Source organism: Giraffa tippelskirchi, chromosome 4 (genome assembly GCF_054371585.1).
Source record: "Giraffa tippelskirchi isolate mGirTip1 chromosome 4, T2T-mGirTip1v1.2.pri, whole genome shotgun sequence".
Classification (NCBI taxonomy): Eukaryota; Metazoa; Chordata; class Mammalia; order Artiodactyla; family Giraffidae; genus Giraffa; species Giraffa tippelskirchi.
The window spans coordinates 31,193,498-31,219,448 of record NC_137278.1 but is presented as its reverse complement, the minus strand read 5'-3'; the positions used below and the strand labels follow the sequence as shown (position 1 = coordinate 31,219,448).

The window sequence follows — 25,951 nt, the reverse complement described above, 5'->3', positions numbered from 1 at the left end:
CACACAAATGCTTGCTATCCTCTGAGGCTCTCCTAATGGCTCCACCTCCCAGGGGTCTCTTCCGAATCAAAATATTGCTGGCTGACTATTTGAAGAGTAACTCCATTCCACCTTGCAAAACTGTGTAATTTTACTGAACCTGTCTCTGTATTGTTTAATTTTTTGGAGGTCTTTACAACTCGTTTGCCCACTGGAATTGGCATCTTCTTGATGCTCTGTGTAGTATCATATAAAGTTGATACTCAACAAATACTTGACAGTTCATGTCTCGTTCCCTTCAAAATACAAAGCATAAAGCAAATGACAGACAAAGGTTAAATCCTCAATAAATAAACTAGTCATATTCATATGATAATTCATTAAAACGCAAAAGGTTAGAAAACATAGGAAGTGTTTAACTTCACTAGTAATAAAGAATACAAGTTAAAATGTTTGCTATCAAATTAACAAAGATAAGGAAAAAATCTCAATCTTTAAAGCTTTTGAGAGTGAAAGGAGATAGGTACTTTCATAACTGCTGCTGTAATCAATACAAATTGAAAACAATTTGACAATATGTAAAAGCTTTAAAATGTCTATATACATTGGTGTGTGAGTTCATGCAGGCATGCTAAGTCACTTCAGTCGTATCTGACTGTTTGCGACCCCACGGACTACAGGCCGCCAGGCTCCTCTGTCCATGGAATTCTCCAGGCGAGGATACTGGAATGCGTTGCCATGCCCTGCTCCAGGGGATCTTCTGAACTCAGGGATCTAACTCACATCTCCTGCAGTTTTTGCATTGCAGGCAGATTCTTTACCGCTGAACCACGGGAAAAGCCCCAACTCACTGGAGGGTTAGGGACATATTCCAAAGTCCAGAGAAAGCCCTGGGCACCAGGGAATCCTCCCAGGGTTATATTACTGAATCTTTGTGAACAACCTAAATGTACAATAAGGAAATTATATGTCCATTAAGTGGACTGTTACAGGGCATTAAAAATGGCAGCCAGTGATTCTGTGTCAACTTGGGGCTGGGGGAATGCTTATATGTAAAGTTAAGCAGAAAAAAAAAATACCAGATTATAGGCAATGAATAATTCTACCCACATAAACAAATGCATGAAAGAAAAGATATCAAAACAGTAAAAGCAGTTATACTTGCTTATAGTTTATTGTGCTTTCCAGGTTTTCTAGAAAGATTGGATGACTACCGAAGGGGGTGCGGAAAAGATGCTTTTCTTTCTTTTTTGGCAGTGTGCCGTGGCTTGCAGGATCTTAGTTTCCTGACCAGGGATTGAATCCGTCCCCACCCCCACCCCCACGTCTTGCAGTGAAGTGCAGAGTCCAAACCACTGGATTACCAGGGAATTCCCAAAAGATGCTTTTCAAGTAGATTTTTTTTCTTTTCTTTATACCAGGAACAGCATCACAAGCACTATTATTGAGCTTTGAGACATAAGTTTTCATTTATTTTTGCACCTGTTTTAAAACTAGGAAACAGAGAGATGAGAGAAAGTTGAAGAAAGGGAAGGAGAGAGAGAGTGAGGGCAGCTCTCTGACCCTGATTAATCCTTGCCATGAAACAAGCATTGTCATCTTGTAGAGCCAGGAGACAGGCTCAGAAAGTCAAGTTCAAGGTTACCTGAGGGGCAGAGGCGCCATCACAACCAGGCTACCACGCCAGGATCAGGCAAGAGAAAGAGAAAAGAAAGGGCAATGCAGGTGAGCACAAAATCTCAGGGGTAATTTATAGAACAGTATAAAAGGGTGGTTCTAGTGGGTAAGATTGCAGGTGGATTTTTCCCCCTCCTCACGTTTCCAGGTTTTCCATAAGGTGATATGAACTTTTTGTTTTTATTTATGTGCAAGAAGAAAACTGCAACGGTTTGAAATCACTGAACTGTGAGCAGCAAGAGAGAAAATAAGTTCTACTTATGCCGAATCCCCTCCTAAGGGGAATACAGGGGTCGGAGGGAAAGGGGGAGCAGTCTCACAACCCTGACTTGAACCATATGCTGCACCATGGGGCCACCTCAGGATTCAGGGGATGAGGGTGGAGCGTGTATGTGTGTGTGTGCATGTCGTGGGAGTCTCCTGTGATGAGGCGCAGCAGGATCCATGGAGCTATCTGCAAAGGTGAGCCGTTGTGTCTCAGGTGGAGTCAGCCCCCCCTTGCATATCTCCCCACAATCCACAAGTCACACATGAGCGCTCTGTAAGGCACATTTACAGGAAGCTGTGTGCCATGGCTGTTTTCCCTACAGTCAGCTTTCTGGATCACAAAGCATGAAGAAAGGCATGTGTTGGGGATGGGGCAGCACCTAGAGGTGAGGAGGGGTTTGTTAGGGCAGCTTTAGTTTTAGGGGGATGGGGCCACCCAGACAGGGGTTCTGGGAAAAGCCATCCCAATCGTCTTCACGTCCAGCTGCCCTGATTCCAAGGGCAGCATTTCTTTGAGAGCTTGGCCTCACCTCGGGGGGTCAGTGGGGGGCTTCTAGGCAAGATCACTGTGGCTTCATCCCCAGGGAAAGGGTTAGGGAAGCTTTTAATTATGTAATTCTAACATATACACACACAGAGAAAAACCTAATGGAAATCCATTTTTTGCAGAGAATTTGCCCACAGTCTTCCCACCCCAGTATAAAGTGCTTTTATTTTCCCAGGTCCCTTGTCAATCTATGTTCATATGTATAAACAAGATAGTGGGGAGTTACCTGTGACCTTTTGGAGAGCCATTTCCAAAAAGTGACTGGGGTTTAGGAATGAGTAATGGTTCAGAGTGGCACGGGTAAGTCTGGTGAAGGGAAACAGAAGTGGTTCAATGGCTTGAGTGGTTAGCTAGGTCAAGGTGACTTGTGTGTTAAACTGGGAGGTGGGGGAGATGATGCAAACACACATCTTCAGGAGCCTCAGAAGAAGAGAGAAGGGCAAAGGCCCAGGAGGACCTGAAGGGCACAGGCTCTGGAGCGACTTGTCTTGTGAGTGCAGAACCTCCTATAATGCACAGTCACATCCAGGGGCCAGCCCTGAGGCCCGCACAGAACTGGGAGATACATGGGTCTCTTGTCATTTTATACAGAGATGTGATTCCAAGAGACAAACCCACCTGCCTAAGGTGAAATAGCCATGAACTGACTGTGGGTTGAGATGGGCTGATGCCAGGTCTAGGATTCTTTCTGTCCCAGATGATACCATGTCCTCCAGAAAAGACAAGGGACCCTTATTCTCCCATAGATGGGAGGAAGAAGATGGGGGAAATTGAGGACCCAGAGAGACTGAGATGTCGAGGACAGAGGGAAGTGAGGAGGAGACAAGAGGGGAGATGAAGATCTGTCCAGCATCACCATGCAGCTGAGAGGCGGCAATGGCAGTGAGGTTATGCACGTTGATAATGGATCCCATAACCAGGTGCGTGGTCAAGGGACACCTTTACCTAAAGCTCTTAGGTGACTGTTGACTCCACACAGGGGCCTCACTGCCCATCAGTTAATGAAATCCCTGGTGGCATTTTCCTAATGAGCACTTACCTAGGGCATTAGGGGAGGCAAGGGGTACTGGGCTTGGAAGCCCGCATTTTCATTTTGCCCCTTTCTATCTAACTGTGTCACCCTGGATAAATCACTAGAAAAATAAGAACCAAATATAAGAAGTCTATTATCCTACACCTTCCCAATCCCCCTATTCAGTTCTTATTTCATCATACAACTGCCTCTGAGGACAGAATGATTGAAAGTGTGACGTGAACACTTTCTTTTCATAAGCATCAAGAAAATACTAAAATCCAGGCCAACAAGCCCTCCCTTTGGAGAGTGGGTGCTTCTCACAACTTCTGAGACAAGGCTTTGCACTAAAACTCAGTAATCATCTCCCAACCAGCACTGGTGAGACTCTGCTGCAGGCAACTGTCCAGAGGATTCCTTCATTATAATCTTTCTATGAATGATTCAGGGGTAAAGACCATCTCTGTTTGTGTCTGGAGGAATAAGAACGTATTATAAAAGAGACCTGAAAATCTGTGATGTATCCAAAAATAGCACCCAGATACACAAGCTTCCTGGCTCACCTTTCTGTACCATCCAACTCTTCCTTGACTTGCTTCACGCAACAGGGGTAGATTGGGACCCCCAGCACTCAGGTATCCTGGGATCAGTCATCAAACAGTCTTGGACTGAATGCTGCCAGGTGACCCAGCAGACCTAGTGCTCCTAATTCTTACCCACTCTGATGGGCCTTGTCCTAACTCCCTCCCCACTGCAGGTGTCCCTGCAGTCACATGCTTTTGTCAAGTGATCTGCAGCCTTAGGCTGCTCACTCTGCAGAAAAGAATGGGGGGGGGGCGGGTGGGAAACAGAGAGTAAGAAAATATAGCTCTCTCCTGGGAACCTCACAAGCTTCTAGCTTATAAAACATAACTGCCTTGCTACCATTTCTGCAGAGTCCCCACTGGCTAGCAGCACACGCTCTGAAGTCAATCCCCTCCCACTCCACTCCCCGACCTCGGCCCATTGGGAGAGAAAGGATACTTGCTGAAGGGACCTGCTGATGTTCCCCATGGTTCAGAAATGCACATGTGTGACCAAAGAGGGCAGGAGAGGAGGCTGATCATAAGGTGGAGTGTCTCTAAATAACAAGGCCCACTGACTGCTGAGCCTCTCTGCACTCCACTCTCAGCTTTCCGTGCCTCCAACAAACTTTGTGACTCAGTGTTTGCAGAGTGAGGCAGCCAAGCAGACTCGGTGATGGATTAAATCCAGAATGTGCTTTTCTTCTGACACTCACCCCTCAGGTGCCACCTGAGCCCCTACCTGGCTGCGGGGCTGGGAGCTGAGCATAGCTCCAGCTCTTCTGCTGGCCCTAAATACCTACCAGAGCCTGAGTTCGGACGACTTTGGTCCATGGGTATCCTCTCTCTCTTCTCTGTCTCTGTCTGTCTGTCTCTGACGCACACACAGCAGCTGGAGACCCTATAATGCAGTTGATTTCTAAACTGGTCTGGGTCTCCCGTGCTCCATTCCTCCAGGCTGCAATCTGGACCCCGAGTGCTCTTTTCTTCACCCACACTGCCTCCAAACCCAGAGGAATTCCTGGAAATTTTTAAGGCAGAGCAGGGCATCATGAGGGTCTGGCTAACTGTTGCACATCAGTTGAGGGGATGGCCGTGGAAGGAGGCAAGAGAGATCGGGTGATAGACAGAGGTGGCCACCCAGAGCTGCCTGGCACCCTCGGCAGCGTCTCTCCCCTTCATCATCGCCGAGGGCATACCCGGAAGTTCAGGAGCTTGGGTCCCACGGGCGGCAGCGGCGGGCAGAGGCCAGGTCCATCCAGGGGCGGCGAGACCAGTCTCCCAGAACTGGCTCGCTGGCCAGCCCTCTGCATCGCGGACGCCGCCTCCCACATCCTCGGAGCCGGCACAAGGCAGCCAGCGAGCGTCTCCCTGCAATTCCCTACCGGCTTCCCGCATAAAACTCCCCAGCACAACCTGCTTTTGTTAATTCTGCAAATGCTGTCACACGATCACCTCCACCAACACACCCTGTCTCCTCGGCACCAAGGGAGACTCGCTTTCCCCGAAACCCAGCTGCTTCGAATCCCCCGAGCCCCGCCGCACCCCGACGGACCACCGCCCACTCGCCCCAGAGCCCTCAAACAAGCGGCCCGAAGGACCACAAGGACTCCTGGGTCTCCGGTCCTGAGCATCTTTGTCCTCCCAACGCAGGCGCGCGCACACCGAGCGACAGAGAGAGCCCAGCCGGGCACCGAGTCCGCACCCCCTGGCCTCGCCTGGGCCCCGCAGGGGGACAATGGTCCGCGTCCTGCAAGTTTGCCAGCCTGGAGGCAGAGAGCCCTCCTTACCGTACATCTTGGCGGAGCGAGCGCCTCCCGGGAGGCCGCGTCGCCTGCAGCCAGCCCCCGGCGGCGCCGGCCTTTCATTCACAGCCGGGTTGGCGGATAGCGGCGGGCGGCGGAGGCCCGGGCTGGGCGGGAGCCGGAGCGGGATCTGGAGCGAGAGCGGCCGCCAGACGAGCGAGGGCAGGGGCCGGGAGTCGCGCGCCCATTCAGCAGCCCGGGCTGAGCGCGACCGGCCTCCGCTCGGCTTTCTGGGCTGGGCAGCGCTGAGAGGGGCGGAGGCTATGCTAATATTGTCCCTCCCCCCGCGCTCAGTCACTGCCTGGCCGTCCCGCCCACACCCCACCCCGCCCCGCCCCCTGCAATTCCTACCCTCCTAGAAACCCAGATCCCTAGAAGCACCTCTCCCAGGCTGTCGCCCCCAGGTGCTGGGTGGAGGGTTTTCCAGCGGCAGTGTCCCCTAGGGGAAGTGACCCGCCCTGCTCCGGTTGGAATGCTTAGGCTGACTCAGACACAGAGGGGCAGAAGGCTCATGCCCAGAGTCTGAAGACAAATTCTAGCCCAGCTCAGGGCTTCCCTAAGGCTTCTCACCCAGCCTCCATTTCATATCTACCGCATGGTTGAAGGGGTTTGTCCTCAAAATTCTGCTAGTAGAAGTTCCCCTGATGCTGGGAAAGATTGAAGGCAGGAGGAGAACGGGATGAAGGAGGATGAGACGGTGGGATGGCATCATCGATTCAATGGACATGAATTTGAGGAAGCTCAGGCAGTTGGTGAAAGACAGGGAAGCCTGGTTTGCTGCTGTCCATGGGGTACCAAAGAATCGGACACTACTGAGTGACTGAACAGTAACAACAGAAGTTAAGCAGGAGAGAGCCTTAAAGATCTGTTGGATCATTGAAAAAGCAAGAGAGTTCCAGAAAAACATCTGCTGCTGCTGCTAAGTCGCTTCAGTCGTGTCCGACTCTGTGCGATCCTATAGACGGCAGCCCACCAGGCTCCGCCGTCCCTAGGACTCTCCAGGCAAGAATACTGGAGTGGGTTGCCATTTCCTTCTCCAGTGAACGAAAGGGAAAAGTGAAAGCGAAGTCGCTCAGTCGTGTCCGACTCTTAGCGACCCCATGGACTGTAGCTTACCAGGCTCCTCCATCCATGGGATTTTCCAGGCAAGAGTACTGGAGTGGGGTGCCATTGCCTTCTCCAACAACTACTTCTGCTTTATTGACTACTCCAAAGCCTTTGACTGTGTGGATCACAACAAACGGTGGAAAATTCTTAAAGAGATGAGAATACCAGACCACATGATCTGCCTCCTGAGAAATCTGTATGCAGGTCAAGAACCAACAGTTAGAACTGGACATGAAACAACAGACTGGTTCCAAATCAGGAAAAGAGTATGTCAAGGCTGTATATGGTCACTGGCTTATTTAACTTATATGCAGAATTCATCATGCGAAATGCCAGTCTGGATGAAGCACAAACTGGAATCAAGATGGCCAGGAGAAATATCAATAACCTCAGGTACGCAGATGACACCACCCTTATAGCAGAAAGCGAAGAAGAACTAAAGAGCCTCTTGATGAAAGTGAAAGAGAAGACTGAAAAAGTTGGCTTAAAACTCAATATTCAGAAAACTAAGACCATGGCATCTGGTCCCATCTCTTCATGGCAAATAGATGGGGAAACAGGGGAAACAGTGACAGACTTTCTTTTCTTGGGCTCCAAAATCACTGCAGATGGTGATTGCACCCATGAAATTAAAAGACGCTTACTCCTTGGAAGAAAAGTTATGACCAACCTAGACAGCATATTAAAAAGCAGAGGCATTACTTTGCTAGCAAAGGTCCGACTGGTCAAGGCTATGGTTGTTCCAGCGGTCATGTATGGATGTGAGAGTTGAACTACAAAGAAAGCTGAGGGCCAAAAATTTGATGCTTTTGAACTGTGGTGTTGGAGAAGACTCTTGAGAGTCTCTTGGACTGCAAGGAGATCCAACCAGTCCATCCTAAAGGAAATCAGTCCTGAATATTCATTGGAAAGACTGATGTTGAAGCTGAAACTCCAATACTTTGGCCATTTGATGCAAAGAACTGACTCATTTGAAAAGCCCCTGATGCTGGGAAAGATTGAAGGCAGGAAGAGAAGAGGACGACAGAGGATGAGATGGTTGGATGGCATCACTGACTCAATGGACATGAGTTTGAGTAAACTTTGGGAGTTGGTGATGGACAGGGAGGCCTGGCGTGCTGCGGTCCATGGGGTTGCAAAGAGTCAGACATGACTGAGTGACTGAACTGAACTGAACTGAGACAGCACATTGAAAAGCAGAGACATTACTTTGCCAACAAAGGTCTGTCTATTCAAAGCTATGGTTTTTCCAGTAGTCATGTATGGATGTGAGAATTGGACACAACTGAGTGACTGAACTGAACTGAACTGAACTGACCCTTAAAGATGATATCATGTCTTTAATTTTAGTGAAGAGGAAACTGAGGCTGTGAGAGGTTAACTTGTGTTCTTTTCCTCAGTACACTGAGCTGTGTGTCCATAGGCCAGTTATCTCCCTCTCTGAACCTCAGTTTCCTACAAGATTGTTAGAAAATTTATATAAAACCTATGTAAGTACACACTGGCACTCATGTATACCTTTTCTTTCCTTTCTCACTCAAGGCAGAGACAGAGCCAGGGAGAGAATCCAGGTCACTGGACTCTTGGAACAGTGCTCTCTGTTGTATCACAAACCCATGCTTCCCATTTCTCTATGGCCTCACCACCCTCTTCCACTCCCTTGATGTTTCCAAGTTTTGTACCTGTCCCTTTATCTCTACCTCTCTTAGCAGCACATGCAAGTTTTAGGGGCCCCCTGGGAAATTCTGAGAAGGTTCCTGGAGCTCACATTTAACGGAGACACTCAGGTGGCTCAAAGAAGCTCATCTTCTGTTGTTTAGTTCTAGGATCAGGTCAGGTGACTCTGAGATTTACTGAGAGTCACTTATGCCCTTGAACCAGGGCAGAAGCAAGAGAGTGGCGTCTAGCTTGGTCTGGACAGGCAGAGATACTCCTACCCCTGCAGTCTGTGCAGCACAAAATATATTCATTAAACACTGGTGTCAGCAACACAGTGGGAAACGCAGTGTCTGCCTTTAGAGTGAAATCTCTAGCAGAGATGACAAGACAAATGCTGATAAAAATATTACGTGACAAGGAAGAATATGGTAAATTGTGCATAAGAAGCACAGATCTCATTTAGACATACAATATAGCACAGACCTTATTTAGACATTACAATATAGACCCTATTTAGACCTTCAGAGGGCTGAGAGGCTAATTCATTCTTTTTATCAAATATTTACTGATAACTCTGTTTTATCTGTTTTATACAGTGGAAGGTGCTTAGGAGAGGGGAGACATGCAAAAATAATAATAAAATGTAATAATTACTATGGTGAAGATCCATAGAGGAAGCAGAGTAGAGCTTCAGGAAGGAAAAAACATTCACGATGGGCTTGAGGAATGGGTAGGATATTCGATGTGGAGATAATGTAAACATTAATAATTTCAGCCAGAGGGACAACAGTTTGCAAAGGTCAGGATGGTAGAGGGGAGAGAGAATGTGAGACACAGCCTGGAGTTTCATCTGGTTGGAACAGAGTTAAGGATGAGGAACAGAAGTGGGAAGGGAGGGGAATTCCCTGGTTGTCTAGTGGTTAGGGCTCTGCGTTCTCACTGCTCTCACTGTTCAAGTTCAATCCCTGGTCCGAGAACTAAATACCCACAAGCTGCCAAGTAGGAAGGGAGGCAAGAAAGGTGGTCTGGGGCCATATCGGGAGGGCCTTGAGCACCCAATCCAAAGGTTTCCCTGTTAGATCAAAGGCTGGCGGATTTAGCAATTAAATTTGAATTTTGAATAAATAAGGAATAATTTTTAGTGTATGTCTCATGAAATATGGGAGACATGTTATACTAAAAAAAATTTTTATCTGAAATTTAGATTCAACCTATGTTTTATCTGGCAACTTTAGTTGGTACCATCCTTTGGGAAAGTGATTCTGGATCCTCATAACTGAACCAGGCCTGGAGTGGTCCTCACCCTCCCCCCAACCTGTATTCCCAATTAGATCCCATTGGTATGTGGCCCCTAAGGGCCCAGGGATGGAGTCACTCTGGCCAGCCTGCACCCTTTGCTGGGGTGCTTTGGCTTGAGCACTCAGGTCCCTCTGAGTCTATATATTCAGTGGTGAAGGAATCTGGCCCATACCCAGCTTCTCTGAAGTATAATCAAGATGTTTAGATAAAATATGTGCAAAAGATGGTGCTGTAGAAGGCTAGGGGGGTAGTGATGTTACATACAAGGAAGCTGGAACACAATCTTCCAGCTCACAGGTCAAAACAAAAGAGCAAGGACTTCCCTGGGGGTCCAGTGGTTAAGAATCCACCTTCCATTGCAGGGGATGCAGGTTCGATCCCGTGCCCCCTTCCCTCAATTTAACTGGCATTTGCTCCTCCTTTTCACGTGTATTTCCCTTCCTCTTTACTTGGGTTTGGACTGGAGAGGGTCTTGGGCTGAACAGACCAAAGCAGTTGCTTTCCTTTCCACCCCATTCCTGGGCCAACAGCAGTGCACCTGCTGTGGCAGCCACTGCCTTCAGCCACTGTGGGGCCTCCTGGGACTGGTTGGGTCAGGCAAGAGGAACTTGCTGTAGAAAAGCTTATTATTCTTTGGCCAAACTTGCCCTGATTAGCACAGTCATCCTGAACAATGTTCTTTGTTTCAGCAGCTCAAAGGATCCCCTCTGCAGTGAGCAAGCACCACAATTCCCAGTTTCCTTTTGAACCAGAGGCTAAATTGCCCTGCTTAACAGAGAAAGGCAGACTTAGAAGCAGGAAGCAGTCTCCCACCACCACACAAAACACAGGTCCCTCACTTGTACCCAAGATTCTATGCCAGCAGGCCTGTTCTTTAGTCCAAGGCTTCGGCTTCCTGAATCTCCAACCTCCCACGGCCCACTCCTCCCCCCCAACTCATCCAAGTCTGCGCAGAAGCTTCTCATCTCCCCATCAGTCACACAACTGCAGTAGCTCTTGCTTGGGTACCAGCCTTGAGCGGCCAACAGCTTTAAAGGGCCTTCCAGAGGGATGCAAGAGGGAAGAAAGTGACAGCTCCAGGGAATTCAGCTTCAAGGAAAATATGTCATGAGACCCAGTGAAGGGCTGAAAGAGAACCGGAGGGGAGAATAGGCCCCTGAGATGTCAGGTAGCTGATTTGCTGAGAAGCTTGAAATAGTCAGGATTCCTGACTCCAGGCCTGGTGACTTGAACCCCTGGCACCTCTCCCTTAAAGCAGGTACCTTGACCTACTTCTCAGAAGCCACAGGGAAAGAGCAGCCTATAAAAACCATAGCCAAATACAGTAGCAGATGAGTAACCAAGGGCTGAAGATGGCATCTCCACAACACAGGACACCTCAGGAGCTGGGTCAGGGGAACATGCTCTTGGCCAGATCCCTGAGAGCTGCTTTGGCTTGAAGAGGGGTCTAGAGGGGGACACAGAACTGCCTGCTGCTGGGAGAGCAGGACCTGAGTGTCTAGGGTGGAGAAGGCTACTGCAGACAGATTTTTACCTCCTCTAAACCAGAGTTCGCCAGAGAGTTTGTGAAGTTTGAGATATTGATTATTGACAAGCTGAGGTTTAAAAGTACTAAGTCCGATCTCCGGCCACCATCCTCCTCTCTGCCTTTTGTTTACCCTGTGTTTACTCTCCAGACAGGTCAGATTCCCTTCATTGGCTGCGGCTCCCTAAGGTCCCTGGAGAAGTCTCCTCTTCTACCTGAAGCTCAAATCCATGTCTGTGTTGCTTCCAGTTAAGAAGCTCAAGCTTTATCATGCCCTTAGCCTGACTCTTCCATCCTTGCACTCTTTCCTTGCTCCCAGCTGTCGGGAGGCACGTATTCCCCACTAATTAACTCCCATCTCCAAGTGTGATCCTTGCCCTCACAGGGAGACCCAAGCCCACCCACACTCTGAATGACTTGAAAGCCCGTTTTGTGTCATTTTCATTTATTGATAGATGTGACTTAGAAAAGAAAACACAGGAAAATGCACAGCTGGGGGGAAAAAAAACCATCTAGTTGGTCAGATAGATGATCTCAGAAGATCAAATCTGGCTTTCCAGGCCATGGCTAAGGAGAACTGCATCAAACAAACCACAGCCAGAAGGAACAGGCTTGACCAGAGGCTGGCCAACCTGGCTAAAGAGTGATTTAAATGAAATTGGGTGAGAGGAAGAAAAACACCTCCAGAAAGTTGCAAACCTGGCTACTGGGGAAGAAAATAGAAGATGATGCTGAATTCTAAGACCTGAAAAGTGGCACTGGGGGAGGAAGAGCCCTAGGACCTCAATGGGGCCAGATGCCACTGCTCCAAGGAAGTTACCCTGGCCAGTCTGAGCCAAACCCCGGCTCCTTGGCCATGTCTATTCACTGCCTCGCAGTGGCTGTGGACCTTGAAATCACCCCTCATTCTCCCCCAAATGATGCTGATTTACCTGCTCAGCTTTTGGCAGCCCTGAAGTTAGAAATCCCTGGCTCCTTTTCCACTCCCTGGACTCTGGAGGCCACAAAACTCCTCTTTGATAATCAGCCCGATTATCAGCTTCTAAATCTCTAGCCCAGTTTTCTCTTTGCTGGCTCAGGGATGACAGCTCACTTTAGTCTCATGACAGGATGCTTAGCAATTCTCAAGTGAAAATAATGGAGAAGCTCAGACATCTATTAATATATACCAACATGCATGTAACCAAAAAAGTCCATTTGATTTTGAACCTGTTAATATCTGATGCCTGTTAGGTCAGGATGATTTGTGTTCTAATTTACAGAACATGCATTTATCGAGAGCCTGTTACATGCCAGAGATTCTGTAAGATGCAGTGAGGAGAGAGAACTAAGAACATCCTCACCATCCAGAAAAGTGACAGTCTAGGAGAGTAGGTAAGTGAAGACAGAGAAATGACATGTCAGAGGAGAGATAAAAATAGTTCTAGGATGTAGACTCTGAAAGCTACAGAATGCAGCTTTAAAAAATTAAAGAAAACACAAATAAATAGAAAGACATCCATGTTCATGGATTGGAAGATTTAATATTGTTAAGATGTCCAGGGACTTCCTTGGTGGTGCAGTGGTTAAGACTCTGTACTCCCAGTGCAGGGGGCCTGAGTTCAATCCATGGTCAGGGAACTGGATCCCACAGGCCACAACTAATAGTTTGCATGCTGCAACCCAAGATCCCACATGCTACAATGAAGATAGAAGAACCAATGGGCCACAACTAAGACCCAGTGCAGTTAAATAAGTTTAAAAAAAGAAAAGATGTCCATAGTATCCAAAATGACCTTCAGATGCAATGCAATCCCTATTAAAATTCCAATGGCATTTTTCTCAGAGGGAAAAAAAAACAACCCTAAAATTCTTGAGATGTGTGTGCTAAGTCCCGTTCAGTCATGTCTAACTCTTTGCGACCTCATGGACTGTAGCCCGCCAGGCTCCTCTGTCCATGGGACACCCCAGGCAAAAATACTGGAATGTGTAGCCATGCCCTTCTCCAGGGGATCTTCCTGACCTAGGGGTCAAACTCAAATCTACCTGAATTGCTGCTGCTGCTGCTAAGTCGCTTCAGTCATGTCCGACTCTGTGCGACCCCATAGATGGCAGCCCACCAGGCTCCGCCATCCCTGGGATTCTCCAGGCAAGAATACTGGAGTGGGTTGCCATTTCCTTCTCCAATGCATGAAAGTGAAAAGTGAAAATGAAGTCTCTCAGTCGTGTCCGACTCTTAGCGACCTCATGGACTGTAGCCTACCAGGCCCCTCCATCCATGGGATTTTCCAGGTGAGAGTACTGGAGTGGGGTGCCTGCAGGCAGATTTTTGTCTGAGCCACCTGGGAAGCTCAAATAAATATTACCAAAAAAAAAAAAAATATCTAGTGAAAAACTGGATCCACCCGCTGAAGGCTGTGGAGGCTGCAAAACCCAGGAGCTATTCCTCCTGTTGAGGCCGACGCCCTTGAAGGTGGTGGTAGAGGTCATGGCACTGAGAAGCAATGCAGGCTGGCATGGGAGCCAGGCACTGGAAGGGTCTGATCGGAGGGTACAGAACAGCTCCACACCCCAGAGCCAGTGACCACTGCAGGAGCCTCTGCCTGAATCAATGTTTTCGACTGGAGTCTGGTTTTTAAATTTTTGGATTTTATTTTTTAAAATATATTTTAAATCAAATGAGATCCCACTAGTTAATTGTTTATTTTGGTACTGAGGACCCATTGTTAAGAACAAAACAAAACAAAACCGTGAAGGTGTGAAACTTCTGATTATCATGCTGACCTTGCTGCCCTAGATGGAAATTATGTCCCCATATCACTAGCAATTAAGCATCAACATATAGCCTCTGCTGAGCCAGGATCTGTCCATTGTGATTGAAATAAGTGTGGCGGGAGCTTTGCCATAGTAAGATATCACAGGCATTCCTGCTCACTAAAGCACTCTCTAAGGCTTCCTTCATGACCATTCTCTGGGCTACCTGAGAGACACAGAAAGAGGACATGATAAATGCACTCTGATATTTCTACCTTCCAAGGTCTTTGAATTTCGTCCTCAACTTTATACCCTACTGTACCTCAGCTTTGTTTAGTGTTTTCTACTGTGACTAGGTTTTAGGCAACCCACCAAGAAAATATTTAGAAACACTTCCAACTACTGAAGCCAACAAGTTAAATTCAAATTTCTAGCAAATACACCCCTGACGATAAATTCAGCCTGAATCTAAAATTTAGGGGCTTTTCCTCTTTAGAAAATCCATCCCCATGTGTGTTTCCCCCATTTTCTTGTAAATTAGCAAGTCTCGGCGTGTGGATGCTTGTGTGTGTGTGCACCTTGTCTACAGTCTGTGCTGATCACTAATCCCAGGTTATCCTTCATAATTGGCCTCCCTGGGCGTGCTGGTACCTCATTTTAGTCAAATGTTTGGAGTTAATGAGGAGGGAAGGGAGTGGAGAATAAGGATAATTGGCTTCCTTCTGCTTGATAACTCCCTTTGGTGATGCTTCACATAAAGCAATAATAGCCTCATTAAACAAGGGGCAGATTGTGCTTGGACGGGTGATGTGCCCAGTGAGGTTTAGGGACACAAGGGTCCACGAGTTCTTCAAACATTCACGTGGATCCCCTCGGTAGTTCTTGAGGAGCAGCGCTTTCTTGATTAGTGCCCGTTCACATAAGTGACCTGGTGAGGCTGTGGACTCAGTGGGCATTTGACACTCATGGAGTTTGGCTTTCAGTCACCTCTGTTCTGTGAGAAATGAGTTTCTTTTTTGGCACAGACTTAGAAAATGTTACAATTTCTATTATGATCTGAAAATCTAAGAATTTGAGCTTGTCATTTATTTTTGTTTAAGTAAACTAGATCCAACAGAAGAAGTGACACCATCCACAGTCCTTTAATTCTTTCTGACTTTTCTGTAGTTTGGCAGGAGCAAATAGTTGCTTCTAATGAGCAACCATCAAAGACTTTATTTATCTTTTAATTTTTCTACCACGGTATGTCGTAGACATATCATCTCCATGCTGTATACTCACATAATGTTTATTGCTCTCGGTCTTAAGTAACCAGCTAGCATAGTCCCTTTCCCATCCATTTCCCCAAGGTCTTGTTGCCTGCAACCGTCTCCCAGCACCAATTTCTCTGTATTAGTCAAGGCTCTTGGTCCAAATAGCATAAACTAACCCTAGGTAACTTAGGCAGAAAAGAAATTCATTGGAATGGTATAGGATCACAGAGTCAATGGGAAGCTCAAGATAAAAATCCAGCCAGGAACCAAGAGAGATGGAGCACCCAAATACAGTCAAGATTATGCCACCAGAATAAGGCCACTGTCATTGGCACCACCACCGTTGGCTGCTGTCACCCTTGGTTTCTCAAAAGACGCCCCCTCCCCACATTAGTACTCTAGACTCCTCTACTATTGCAACAAAAGAAGTCTCACCTTTCCTGTCTTCACATCCCTCCCTTAATATTAAAAATCCTGTGCAGTAGCATCTGACTCACCAAGCTGAGATCATGCTAATACCTTTGGTAGAGAACAAGAGCTGTCCCCTTTGGTTTCTACAGTGGGAGGTGGAGTTCTGTCTCCCACATCTTCTGGGTGTTTTGGGGCTGTATTGTGCAGCATGTAGAACTTTATTCCCTAACTAGGGAGTGAACTTGCGCCCCCTGTGCTGCGAGCACAGCGTCCTAACCACTGGACCACCAGGGAAGTCCCTCCCACATCTTTTGGATTCCCTTAAATGAGAAGGATGTTTGAATGCTAGTGGTCCCACTGCATTCATCCCAGAAAAAGTCTACTGTAATCCTTAAACAGAAAGGATTTAGAACAAACATTGCAAGGAGAGAATTAAAGCAACATAAGTGATTAAAGCTAATTATTTTAATATATTTAATTTTTTTATTTATTCAAAACTGATCATTAAAACCTCCCATGTCTAGACAAATTTCTTCCTAAGATGTTAAGAAGACAGACTTGGAAAATGGATTGCAGAGTAACTATTGATAAACCTTAAAAATTCATGAGAAACTAGAGAGGACTTGAAACAGGGTTGACTTTGTATGAAAGGAAAGAGTAAGTTCGGCTAATTACCAGCTTGGTGGTGAATATTGACAATTAATAGAATCCCCTAGTTGAAAAGAGTTGCTTACTGTGAGCACCTAGAAAGTAATTAAATGAACAGCTGGATCCAGTATGAATTTGTTAAGGACAAATCAGAGTAAGTGTTTTTCTTTCCTTTTTGAATCAATTAATAGGTTTTCAGACCATTGGTGGAAACAGGAGATTGTTATAAAGATTGTTAACTTTAGAGTTAAAAATACCTTTAATTTGCTTTTAGTATAAAAATAAAATATGAAAATTATAGAAAAGGTAGTTAGAGTTTTCTAGTTTAATAACCCCAACTATTATGTGCTTCCTTCCCACTGAAAAACACTAAAATTACAATAAAGGAACAAGAAAGATTAAAATTCATAAAGATAAAGTGGTTAGGAGAGGAGATAAAAAGACCAGTAATGAGAGCAAATGTTTGGAAGGTCAAAAATAAATGGATGAGTGGTAACTGATTTGGCAGGGAAAAAAAAAAAGCTGAAAGCAGGTGCGTACAGAAGATGTCAAAGAAAGAAAGACAATTTGGGCAGCAGAACCCCAGAAAGGCTCAGGAAAAAGCAATATGAACCTCAGACGTAAGGACTAGAGTTAAAAACAGGAGAACCGGGTAAAGCCCTGCCTGTTTACATTTCTGATAATCATTTTAGTGAATTGCTTTTAAATATAAACTAACAGTCAATCAGACCTTTAAGGAAAGCATCTAACATGAAGTACAGAGAACAAAACACAAAACAAATAAACAGTAAAAAAGACTTGTAGGATATAGAGACAGAAGAAAACTTTACATTTTATATTACCAAAGAGAGAAGATTTTTTTTTTTTTTGAGAGAAGATTTTATATCCATGAAAGATGACTTATTTTACACAGCATTTGTAGAGCCATATGAATTTATTATACAGGCAAGAGGCAACCAACTGGGAAAACCTCCCACATGTAAGAGCACTCTTGTTTTATTTTGTTTTACATATTGGAATGTTTAAAGAATCTTTAACTTTTTTAAGGGTTTCAGAGTTAGATTTTTTTTTAATTACAAGCAACAGAAACTAACCCTGGATAACATAAGCAAAAACACAGTTCATTAGAAGGTAACAGGTAGTTCACTACATCAAAAGCATAGGTGACAAATCAGAATCAGAAAGGGCAGAAGCCAAGGGTGCTCTGGGCTCCTGGCAGCAGAAATTAATAGCTGTTTGGATCAGGGCATGACTGCTATGATGCATCTGTTCCAACTTTTCTTTGGTGCTAGAAGATAGAGCCAGCCCCACTATCCTAGGTTAGGCCAGGTACACACCCTCTGGCTAGGGAAGCAAAAGAAACTGTATTAGATAGTTTCATTAAAGGTACCCCAGTGAGAAAGGGAAATTTCCCCCTAAGAAAGTCAGTGATATAATCAGAAGAGGAAATAAAAATCAGAGTGAAAACCACACTAGATTTCTACAATATCTATGGCATCCGGTCCCATCACTTCATGGCAAATAGATGGGGAAACAGTGGAAACAGTGACAGACTTTATTTTTCTGGACTCCAAAATCACTGCAGATGGTGATTGCAGCCATGAAATTAAAAGACGCTTACTCGGTGCCCAGCTAGCTCAGTTGGTAGAGCATGAGACTCTTAAAAGACGCTTACTCCTTGGAAGGAAAGTTATGGCCAACCTAGACAGCATATTAAAAAGCAGAGACATTACTTTGCCAACAAAGGTCCATCTAGTCAAGGCTATGGTTTTTCCAGTGGTCATGTATGGATGTGAGAGCTGGATTATAAAGAAAGCTGGGAACTGAAGAATTGATGCTTTTGAACTGTGGTGTTGGAGAAGACTCTTGAGAGTCCCTTGGACTACAAGGAGATCCAACCAGTCCATCCTAAAGGAGATCAGTCCTGGGTGTTCATTGGAAGGACTGATGTTGAAGATGAAACTCCAATCCTTTGGCCACCTGATGCGAAGAGCTGACTCATTTGAAAAGCCCCTGATATTGGGAAAGATTGAGGGCAGGAGGAGAAAGGGACGACAGAGGATGAGATGGTTAGATGGCATCACCGACTCAATGGACATGGGTTTGAGTGGACTCCGGGAGTTGGTGATGGACAGGGAGACTTGGTGTGCTGTGGTTCATGGGGTCGCAGAGTCGGACACGACTGAGTGACTGAACTGAACTGCTGCTGCTGCTGCTGCTGCTAAGTCACTTCAGTTGTGGCTGACTCTGTGCGACCCCATAGACAGAACCCCACCAGGCTCCCCCGTCCTTGGGATTCTCCAGGCAGGAACACGAGTGGGTTGCCATTTCCTTCTCCAATGCATGAAAGTGAAAAGTGAAAGTGAAGTCGCTCAGGCTTGTCCGACTCTCAGCAACCCCGTGGACTGCAGCCTACCAGGCTCCTCCGTCCATGGGATTTTTCAGGCAGGAGTACTGGAGTGGGGTGCCATTGCCTTCTCCAGAACTGAACTGAACTCTGGCTAAAAATAAGTTTGGAAACTGTGAATCTGCAGAATTCTATTTTTTTGTTTTGCAATTGTAAAGAGTAGTCCATCAAAAGTATGTACAAAAAAATGTATTAATCAATGTCCTCTTATTGGACTTTAAGGTTGTTTTCTATTTTTTGCTTTTATAAACAGTGCCTCAGCAAACTTCCTTAGAGCCCAATTTTTGCAGACATCTTTATTAAGGAGTGGTCATTTTGGTCATCTTTATAGAACGTTTATAGACAAGTTGGGAACTTGTAGGCTGAGTGGATTACATACGAAGAATGCTGCTGTTTATTGATACTGATTCACAGAGACTTTACTAAAGTTGTGTTGATTTTGCCTTGGCCTTTTTCTATTCAATAACTTAAAAAAATAATTTTAAAGAGGAGAAGTATTAATATTCATTTATTTATCTGGTTGTGTTGGGTTTGAGTTGCAGCACATGGGAACAAGAACTGATCTTTCATTGCAGTGCTTGGAGTCAGTGGTTGTGACACTCAGCGGTTGTGGCACACCGGCTTAGTTGCTCTGAGGCATGTGGGAATCTTAGTTCTCCTACCAGGGATCGAACTCACATTCCCTGCATTGCAAAGCGTATTCTTAACCACCGGACCACCAGGGAAGTCTCTTCTGTTCAACAATTTTATGGATGATTTAAATATAACATTAAAAGACATACTTAACTTACAGATGAGGTAGATCTAAGAATAATAACAAATATAGTAGAATGTTATCAAACTTCAAAATGATCTGTATGAGCTAAAACACTTGGTCCAAACCAACAAAATTAAAACTTATAGGAACCATTTAAAAGTTCTATATTTGCTTTAAAAAAAAAAAACAACTGTCCAGAGACAGAAAGGGTAAGTACTATTTGGACAGAAATTCACACAGAAAGGTCTGAAGGTTTTGTTAAATGCAAGGTCAATATAACTCAACAGTATGATATAGCTGCTAAAAAACAAAAACTATCCAAGTGTAATCTTAGATTATATTAAAATTAGTAAAAATCTAGATCTTGTATGGTGTTAGCCCCTTGTAACTTTTGCCACAGTGAGACTAAATAGAGTTTGGGGTTTAATTTTGACTGTTTACACCTCAGAAGACTGCATTGACTGGTTTGATGCAAGATCAAACCAGTCAATCCTAAGGGAAATCAATCCTGAATATTCACTGGAGGGACTAAGGCTGAAGCTGAAACTCCAATACTTTGGCTACCTGATGTGAAGAGCTGACTCATTGGAAAAAACCCTGATGCTTGGAAAGGTTGAAGGCAGGAGGAGACGGGGATGACAGAGAACGAGATGGTTGGATAACATCTCTGACTCAATGGATGTGAGTTTGAGCAAGTTCCAGGAGATGGTGAAGGACAGAGAAGCCTGGTGTGCTGCAGTCCATGGGGTCACAAAGAGTCTGACATGACTGAGCAACTGAAAACAACACTACCTCAGAAGAGATATTAACAAAATGGAGTGCATCCAGAGAAAGGCATCTGAAAGCTACAATTTTCTGGGTGTTTACTATGTACCAGGTGCCACGCTGAAAACATTTAAAAACTTATGAAATAGGTGTAAATTTATACCTATTTTACAGATGGGAAAGCTGAGTCATGGGAAGTTAAATATCTTCCTCAAATTTACACAACTTAAAACTGGGACTGAAACCCAGTAGTACAATCCCAGAGACAGCTGTCAAGCACCCCACTCACTGCTTCTCTATTTTGTAAAGCAAAACACACACCCCCACCATGTAAGTGTGATTTGAGGGACTCTGGGCTGATATTCTGCAGAGAAACATTTCACTGGTTAGTTGGACAGTACAAACAGACCGATGCCCTTGACTTTTATAGTTCTTTTATGTCTAAATTTAAATATCTAAATATTCTACAAATTGAAAGTCAGCTGAGAAAAGATTTTGATAAAAGGGAGAATTGCCCATGGGTGCTAGACAGAATTGATTCATTCAATAACTATTTATTGAGTACTGCAATGTACTTGACAACATAGTAGGCCCTGGAAACAGAATGTTGAAAAAGGCTATTATTTCTTTGCCTTGGAAGAGGTAACCTCCAATGAAGGACTGAAAAATAGAATAAGTGATATTAACAAGTGTAGTTGATGAATAAGAAAAGAAGAGGAACTATGGGATCATATAGTAGGGAAACCTTCCCCAGTCTAATGGGGTCGAAGTTTGGGGGTGGGAATGTATTTCCTTGGGAAGTGAAGGCCAAATTGAAACTTGAAGAATTAGTCAAGACTTTTCCCAGAGAAAGGGATGGAAAAGGAAAGAATTTTCCAGCAAGGAGAGCTGTTCAGATAATTCCAGTAAGAGAAAATGATGGCTGCAGGGTGAAAAGAGAATGGATTTTCTAAAGAATGTCATGCATACTATCGATCAATACTTGAGATTATTTCAAGTGCTTCACAGATACATGCATCCTTTTGCTAATTGTGTGTTTATTTTAATATGTATTCAAAAAATACAGACGGGCTTCCCAGGTGGAGCTAGTGGTAAAGAACCCACCTGCCAATGCCTGGAGAATATGCATGGACAGAGGAGGCTGGAGGGCTACAGTTCATGGGGTCTCAAAGAGTTGAACACGACTGAATCGACTTAGCACGCACACACAGAAAAATATATAAGTAGCATATCAAGCCTGTGATTTCCCAGATAGGATTGTTTAAGATGAAACTTTGGATGGTTAAGACACTTGAGTTTTAAAAAGACAGTCAATTAAAATTATTAAACAGAGAATGATACTTGTGGCATTGTATTCAGAGAGCACTTGGTGCGGAGCTCCAGCCCAGCATTTCTCATGATGTACTCTGCATATAAGTTAAATAAGCAGGGTGACAATATACAGCCTTGACATACTCCTTTTCCTATTTGGAACCAGTCTGTTGTTCCATGTCCAGTTCTAACTGTTGCTTCCTGACGTGTATGCAGGTTTCTCAAGAGACAGGTCAGATGGTCTGGTATTCCCATCTCTTCCAGAATTTTCCACAGTTTATTGTGATCCACACAGTCAAAGGCTTTGGCATAGTCAATAAAGCAGAAATAGATGTTTTTCTGGAACTCTCTTGCTTTTTCGATGATCCAGCGGTTGTTGGCAATTTGATATCTGGTTCCTCTGCCTTTTCTAAAACCAGCTTGAACATCTGGAAGTTCACGGTTCACATATTGCTGAAGCCTGGCTTGGAGAATTTTAAGCATTACTTTACTAGCATGTGAGATAAATGCAATTGTGCGGTAGTTTGAGCATTCTTTGGCATTGCCTTTCTTTGGGATTGGAATGAAAATTGACCTTTTCCAGTCCTGTGACCACTGCTGAGTTTTGCAAATTTGCTGGCATATTGAGTGCAGCACTTTCACAGCATCATCTTTCAGGATTTGAAATAGCTCAACTGGAATTCCATCACCTTCACTAGCTTTGCTCATAGTGATGCTTTCTAAGGCCCACTTGACTTCACATTCCAGGATGTCTGGCTCTAGGTGAGTGATCACACCATCATGATTATCTGGGTCATGAAGATCTTTTTTGTACAGTTCTTCTGTGTATTCTTGCCACCTCTTCTTAATCTCTTCTGCTTCTGTTAGGTCCATACCACTGTCCTTTATCGAGCCCATCTTTGCATGAAATGTTCCCTTGGTATCTCTAATTTTCTTGAAGAGGTCTCTAGTCTTTCCCATTCTGTTGTTTTCCTCTATTTCCTTGCATTGATCACTGAGGAAGGCTTTCTTATCTCTCCTTGCTATTCTTTGGAACTCTGCATTCAAATGGGTATATCTTTCCTTTTCTCCTTTGCTTTTCGCTTCCTGTCTTTTCCCAGCTATTTGTAAGGCCTCCTGAGACAGCCATTTTGCTTTTTTGCATTTCTTTTCCATGGGGATGGTCTTAATCCCTGAATCCTGTACAATGTCACGAACCTCCGTCCATAGGTCATCAGGCACTCTGTCTATCAGATCTAGTCCCTTAAATCTATTTCTCACTCCCACTGTATAATCATAAGGGATTTGATTTAGGTCATACCTGAATGGTCTAGTGGTTTTCTCTTCTTTCTTCAATTTAAGTCTGAATTTGGCAACAAGAAGTTCATGATCTGAGCCACAGTCTGCTCCCGGTCTTGTTTTTGCTGACTGTATAGAGCTTCTCCATCTTTGGCTGCAAAGAATATAATCAATCTGATTTTGATGTTGACCATCTGGTGATGTCCATGTGTAGAGTCTTCCCTTGTATTATTGGAAGAGGGTGTTTGCTATGACCAGTGCGTTCTCTTGGCAAAACTCTATTAGCCTTTGCCCTGCTTCATTCTGTACTCCAAGGCCAAATTTGCCTGTTACTCCAGGTGTTTCCTGACTTCCTACTTTTGCATTCCAGTCCCCTATAATGAAAAGGACATATCATGAGAAATGCTGGGCTGGAGGAAGCACAAGCTTGAATCAAGATTGCCGGGAGAAATATCAATAACCTCAGATATGCAAATGACACCACCTTTGAGGCAGAAATCGAAGAAGATCTAAAGATCCCCTTGATGAAAGTGAAAGAGGAGAGTGAAAAAGTTGGCTTAAAGCTCAACGTTCAGAAAACTAAGATCATGGCATCTGGTCCCATCACTTCATGGGAAATAGATGGGGAAACAGCGGAAACAGTGTCAGACTTTAGTTTTGGGGGCTCCAAAATCACTGCGGATGGTGCTTGCAGCCATGAAATTAAAAGACGTTTACTCCTTGGAAGGAAGGTTATGGCCAACCTAGACAGCATATTTAAAAGCAGAGACATTACTTTGCCAACAAAGGTCTGTCTAGTCAAGGCTGTGGTTTTTCCAGTGGTGATGTATGGATGTGAGAGTTGGACTGTGAAGAAAACTGAGCGCAGAAGAATTGATGCTTTTGAACTGTGGTGTTGGAGAAGACTCTTGAGAGTCCCTTGGACTGCAAGAAGATCCAACCAGTCCATCCTAAAGGAGATCAGTCCTGGGTGTTCATTGGAAGGACTGATGTTGAAGCTGAAACTCCAATACTTTGGCCACCTCATGTGAAGAGTTGACTCATTGGAAAAAACCCTAATGCTGGGAAGGATTGGGGGCAGGAGGAGAAGGGGACAACAGAGGATGAGATGGCTGGATGGCATCACCGATTCGATGGGCATGGGTTTGGGTAGAATCTTGGAGTTGGTGATGGACAGGGAGGCCTGACGTGCTGTGATTCATGGGATGGCAAAGAGTTGGACACGACTGAGTGACTGAACTGGTAGGGAGCTAGGCGGCAGAGTTAGCTGGGTGTAGCACATGGCCCAGGGTCAGCCCCGCCAGTAACAGTATTGTCCTGCCTCCCCTTCCCCCATCTTTCTGGTCTCTTTTTCTACACAATGTTTGCCCCAGGTCTTGTCCTCCTTTGTCTTGTTCTTCATATTTCTCTGTCTGCTCATGTGTGAAGAGCTTTCTCTCACCATCTCCTTATCACTGGGTTTTACAGCCCTCTAATTCAGACTATTAATATGAGTTTCAGCTCTCTTAATAGCATTTCTTTTTTTATATAAAAAATTTTATCCCTTTATCTTAAAGTCTTATAGATGTGTTTATATAAACACAACGGTAAACAATTGTCTGGTAGTTGCCACACTCTTCCCACTACCCCCGACTCCTGTTCTCAAGCCCACCTGTACCTCCCAGTCCTTCCAGCATCATTGTGAATTCTCATCCCAGGACGTGCTATTGACACCTTAGCAGAATTAGAGCTCAGTTCCAGCAGTGATAACCTACTGCATTCAGATGGAGCACAGCTGCGCAGGATGACTGGGTCTGTGAATGAGGTTCAATGTTTGCACACGCTCCCTGCCCACTGCTACTGGGACAAAGCATTTATCCAAATGCCACAACTCCATACCCCAACACGGAGGTAGAAGAGGGGCTGTGACACAAGCATGACATGCAACAGGGAATACATAACATGCAAGACACAGGCGACACACACAGAGTCACACTCCAGTGACCACAAAGATAACCTTCTGTGTGGAACCAGGATCTGTCTCATACCTTTAGCCTCAAGCCTGGGGAAATGTGCAATGCCTGGTTCAGGTTCAACATCAGGGAAGGGAGACGAGTGTGTCACTGCCATGGTCTGGAGCAAGCATGTCTGAGTCCCAGAAACATGTTTTCCTTTCTCCCTGTGACCCACAGGCAGCTCTGGGAATAACCAGTTGTGGCCCCTAGCCGTATGGTTTAAGGGACAGCCAGAGATTTAGTTCTGAGATATCATGGTGACTATTTTGGAACAAAGAGGGATATGGGAAAGCAGAGGGCTGGTATCAATATTCCTGGACCCTGACCACCCGCCCTCAGCCACACTCCCCATGGTGGAAGCCACGTTTCTGGGATGTCCCAGGTTCTGCTTCAACCTTGAGCCAATGCATTTTGGCTAATATCAGAAGATTCAGTGTTAGGACTTACAGGGGTGATATGGAGGTTTCCAAGAGCAATAGAAATCATTGGGGAAAAGTCCATGGGTAAATTCTTTTACAATCCCTTTTTAAAAAAAAAAAATATATATATATATAAGACCACAATATATAAGGCAAATACTAACAAGTATGAAAGGGGAAATTAACAATAACACAATAATAGTGGGAGACTTTAATACTCCACTCACGCATATGGATAGATCAACTAAACAGAAAATTAACAAGGCAACACAAACTTTAAATGATACAATAGACAAATTAGATTTAATTGATATTTACAGGAGTTTCCACCCCAAAACAATCAATTTTACCTTTTTCTCAAGTGCACATGGAACTTTCTCCAGGATAGATCACATCCTGGGCCATAAATCTAGCCTTGGTAAATTCAAAAAAATTGAAATCATCCCAGCCATCTTCTCTGACCACAATGCAGTAAGATTAGACCTCAATTACAGGAAAAAAACTATTAAAAGTTCCAACATATGGAGGCTAAACA

The 25,951-nt window shown here is 44.9% G+C and overlaps 1 protein-coding gene across 3 annotated transcripts in view; it reads right to left on the bottom strand.

Annotated features, from left to right (window-relative positions):
- The window catches only part of EFR3B (EFR3 homolog B), a 91,815-nt gene extending 85,634 nt beyond the window's left edge, over positions 1 to 6,181 (bottom strand). For all 3 annotated transcript variants that reach the window (XM_081592740.1, XM_081592738.1, XM_081592741.1), the window contains exon 1: positions 5,836 to 6,181. In XM_081592740.1, the coding sequence (XP_081448866.1) occupies positions 5,836 to 5,842 (7 nt within the window). In that variant the 5' untranslated portion in view covers positions 5,843 to 6,181. The remainder of the gene's footprint in view (positions 1 to 5,835) is intronic.
- Between the last annotated feature and the right edge of the window lie 19,770 nt (positions 6,182 to 25,951).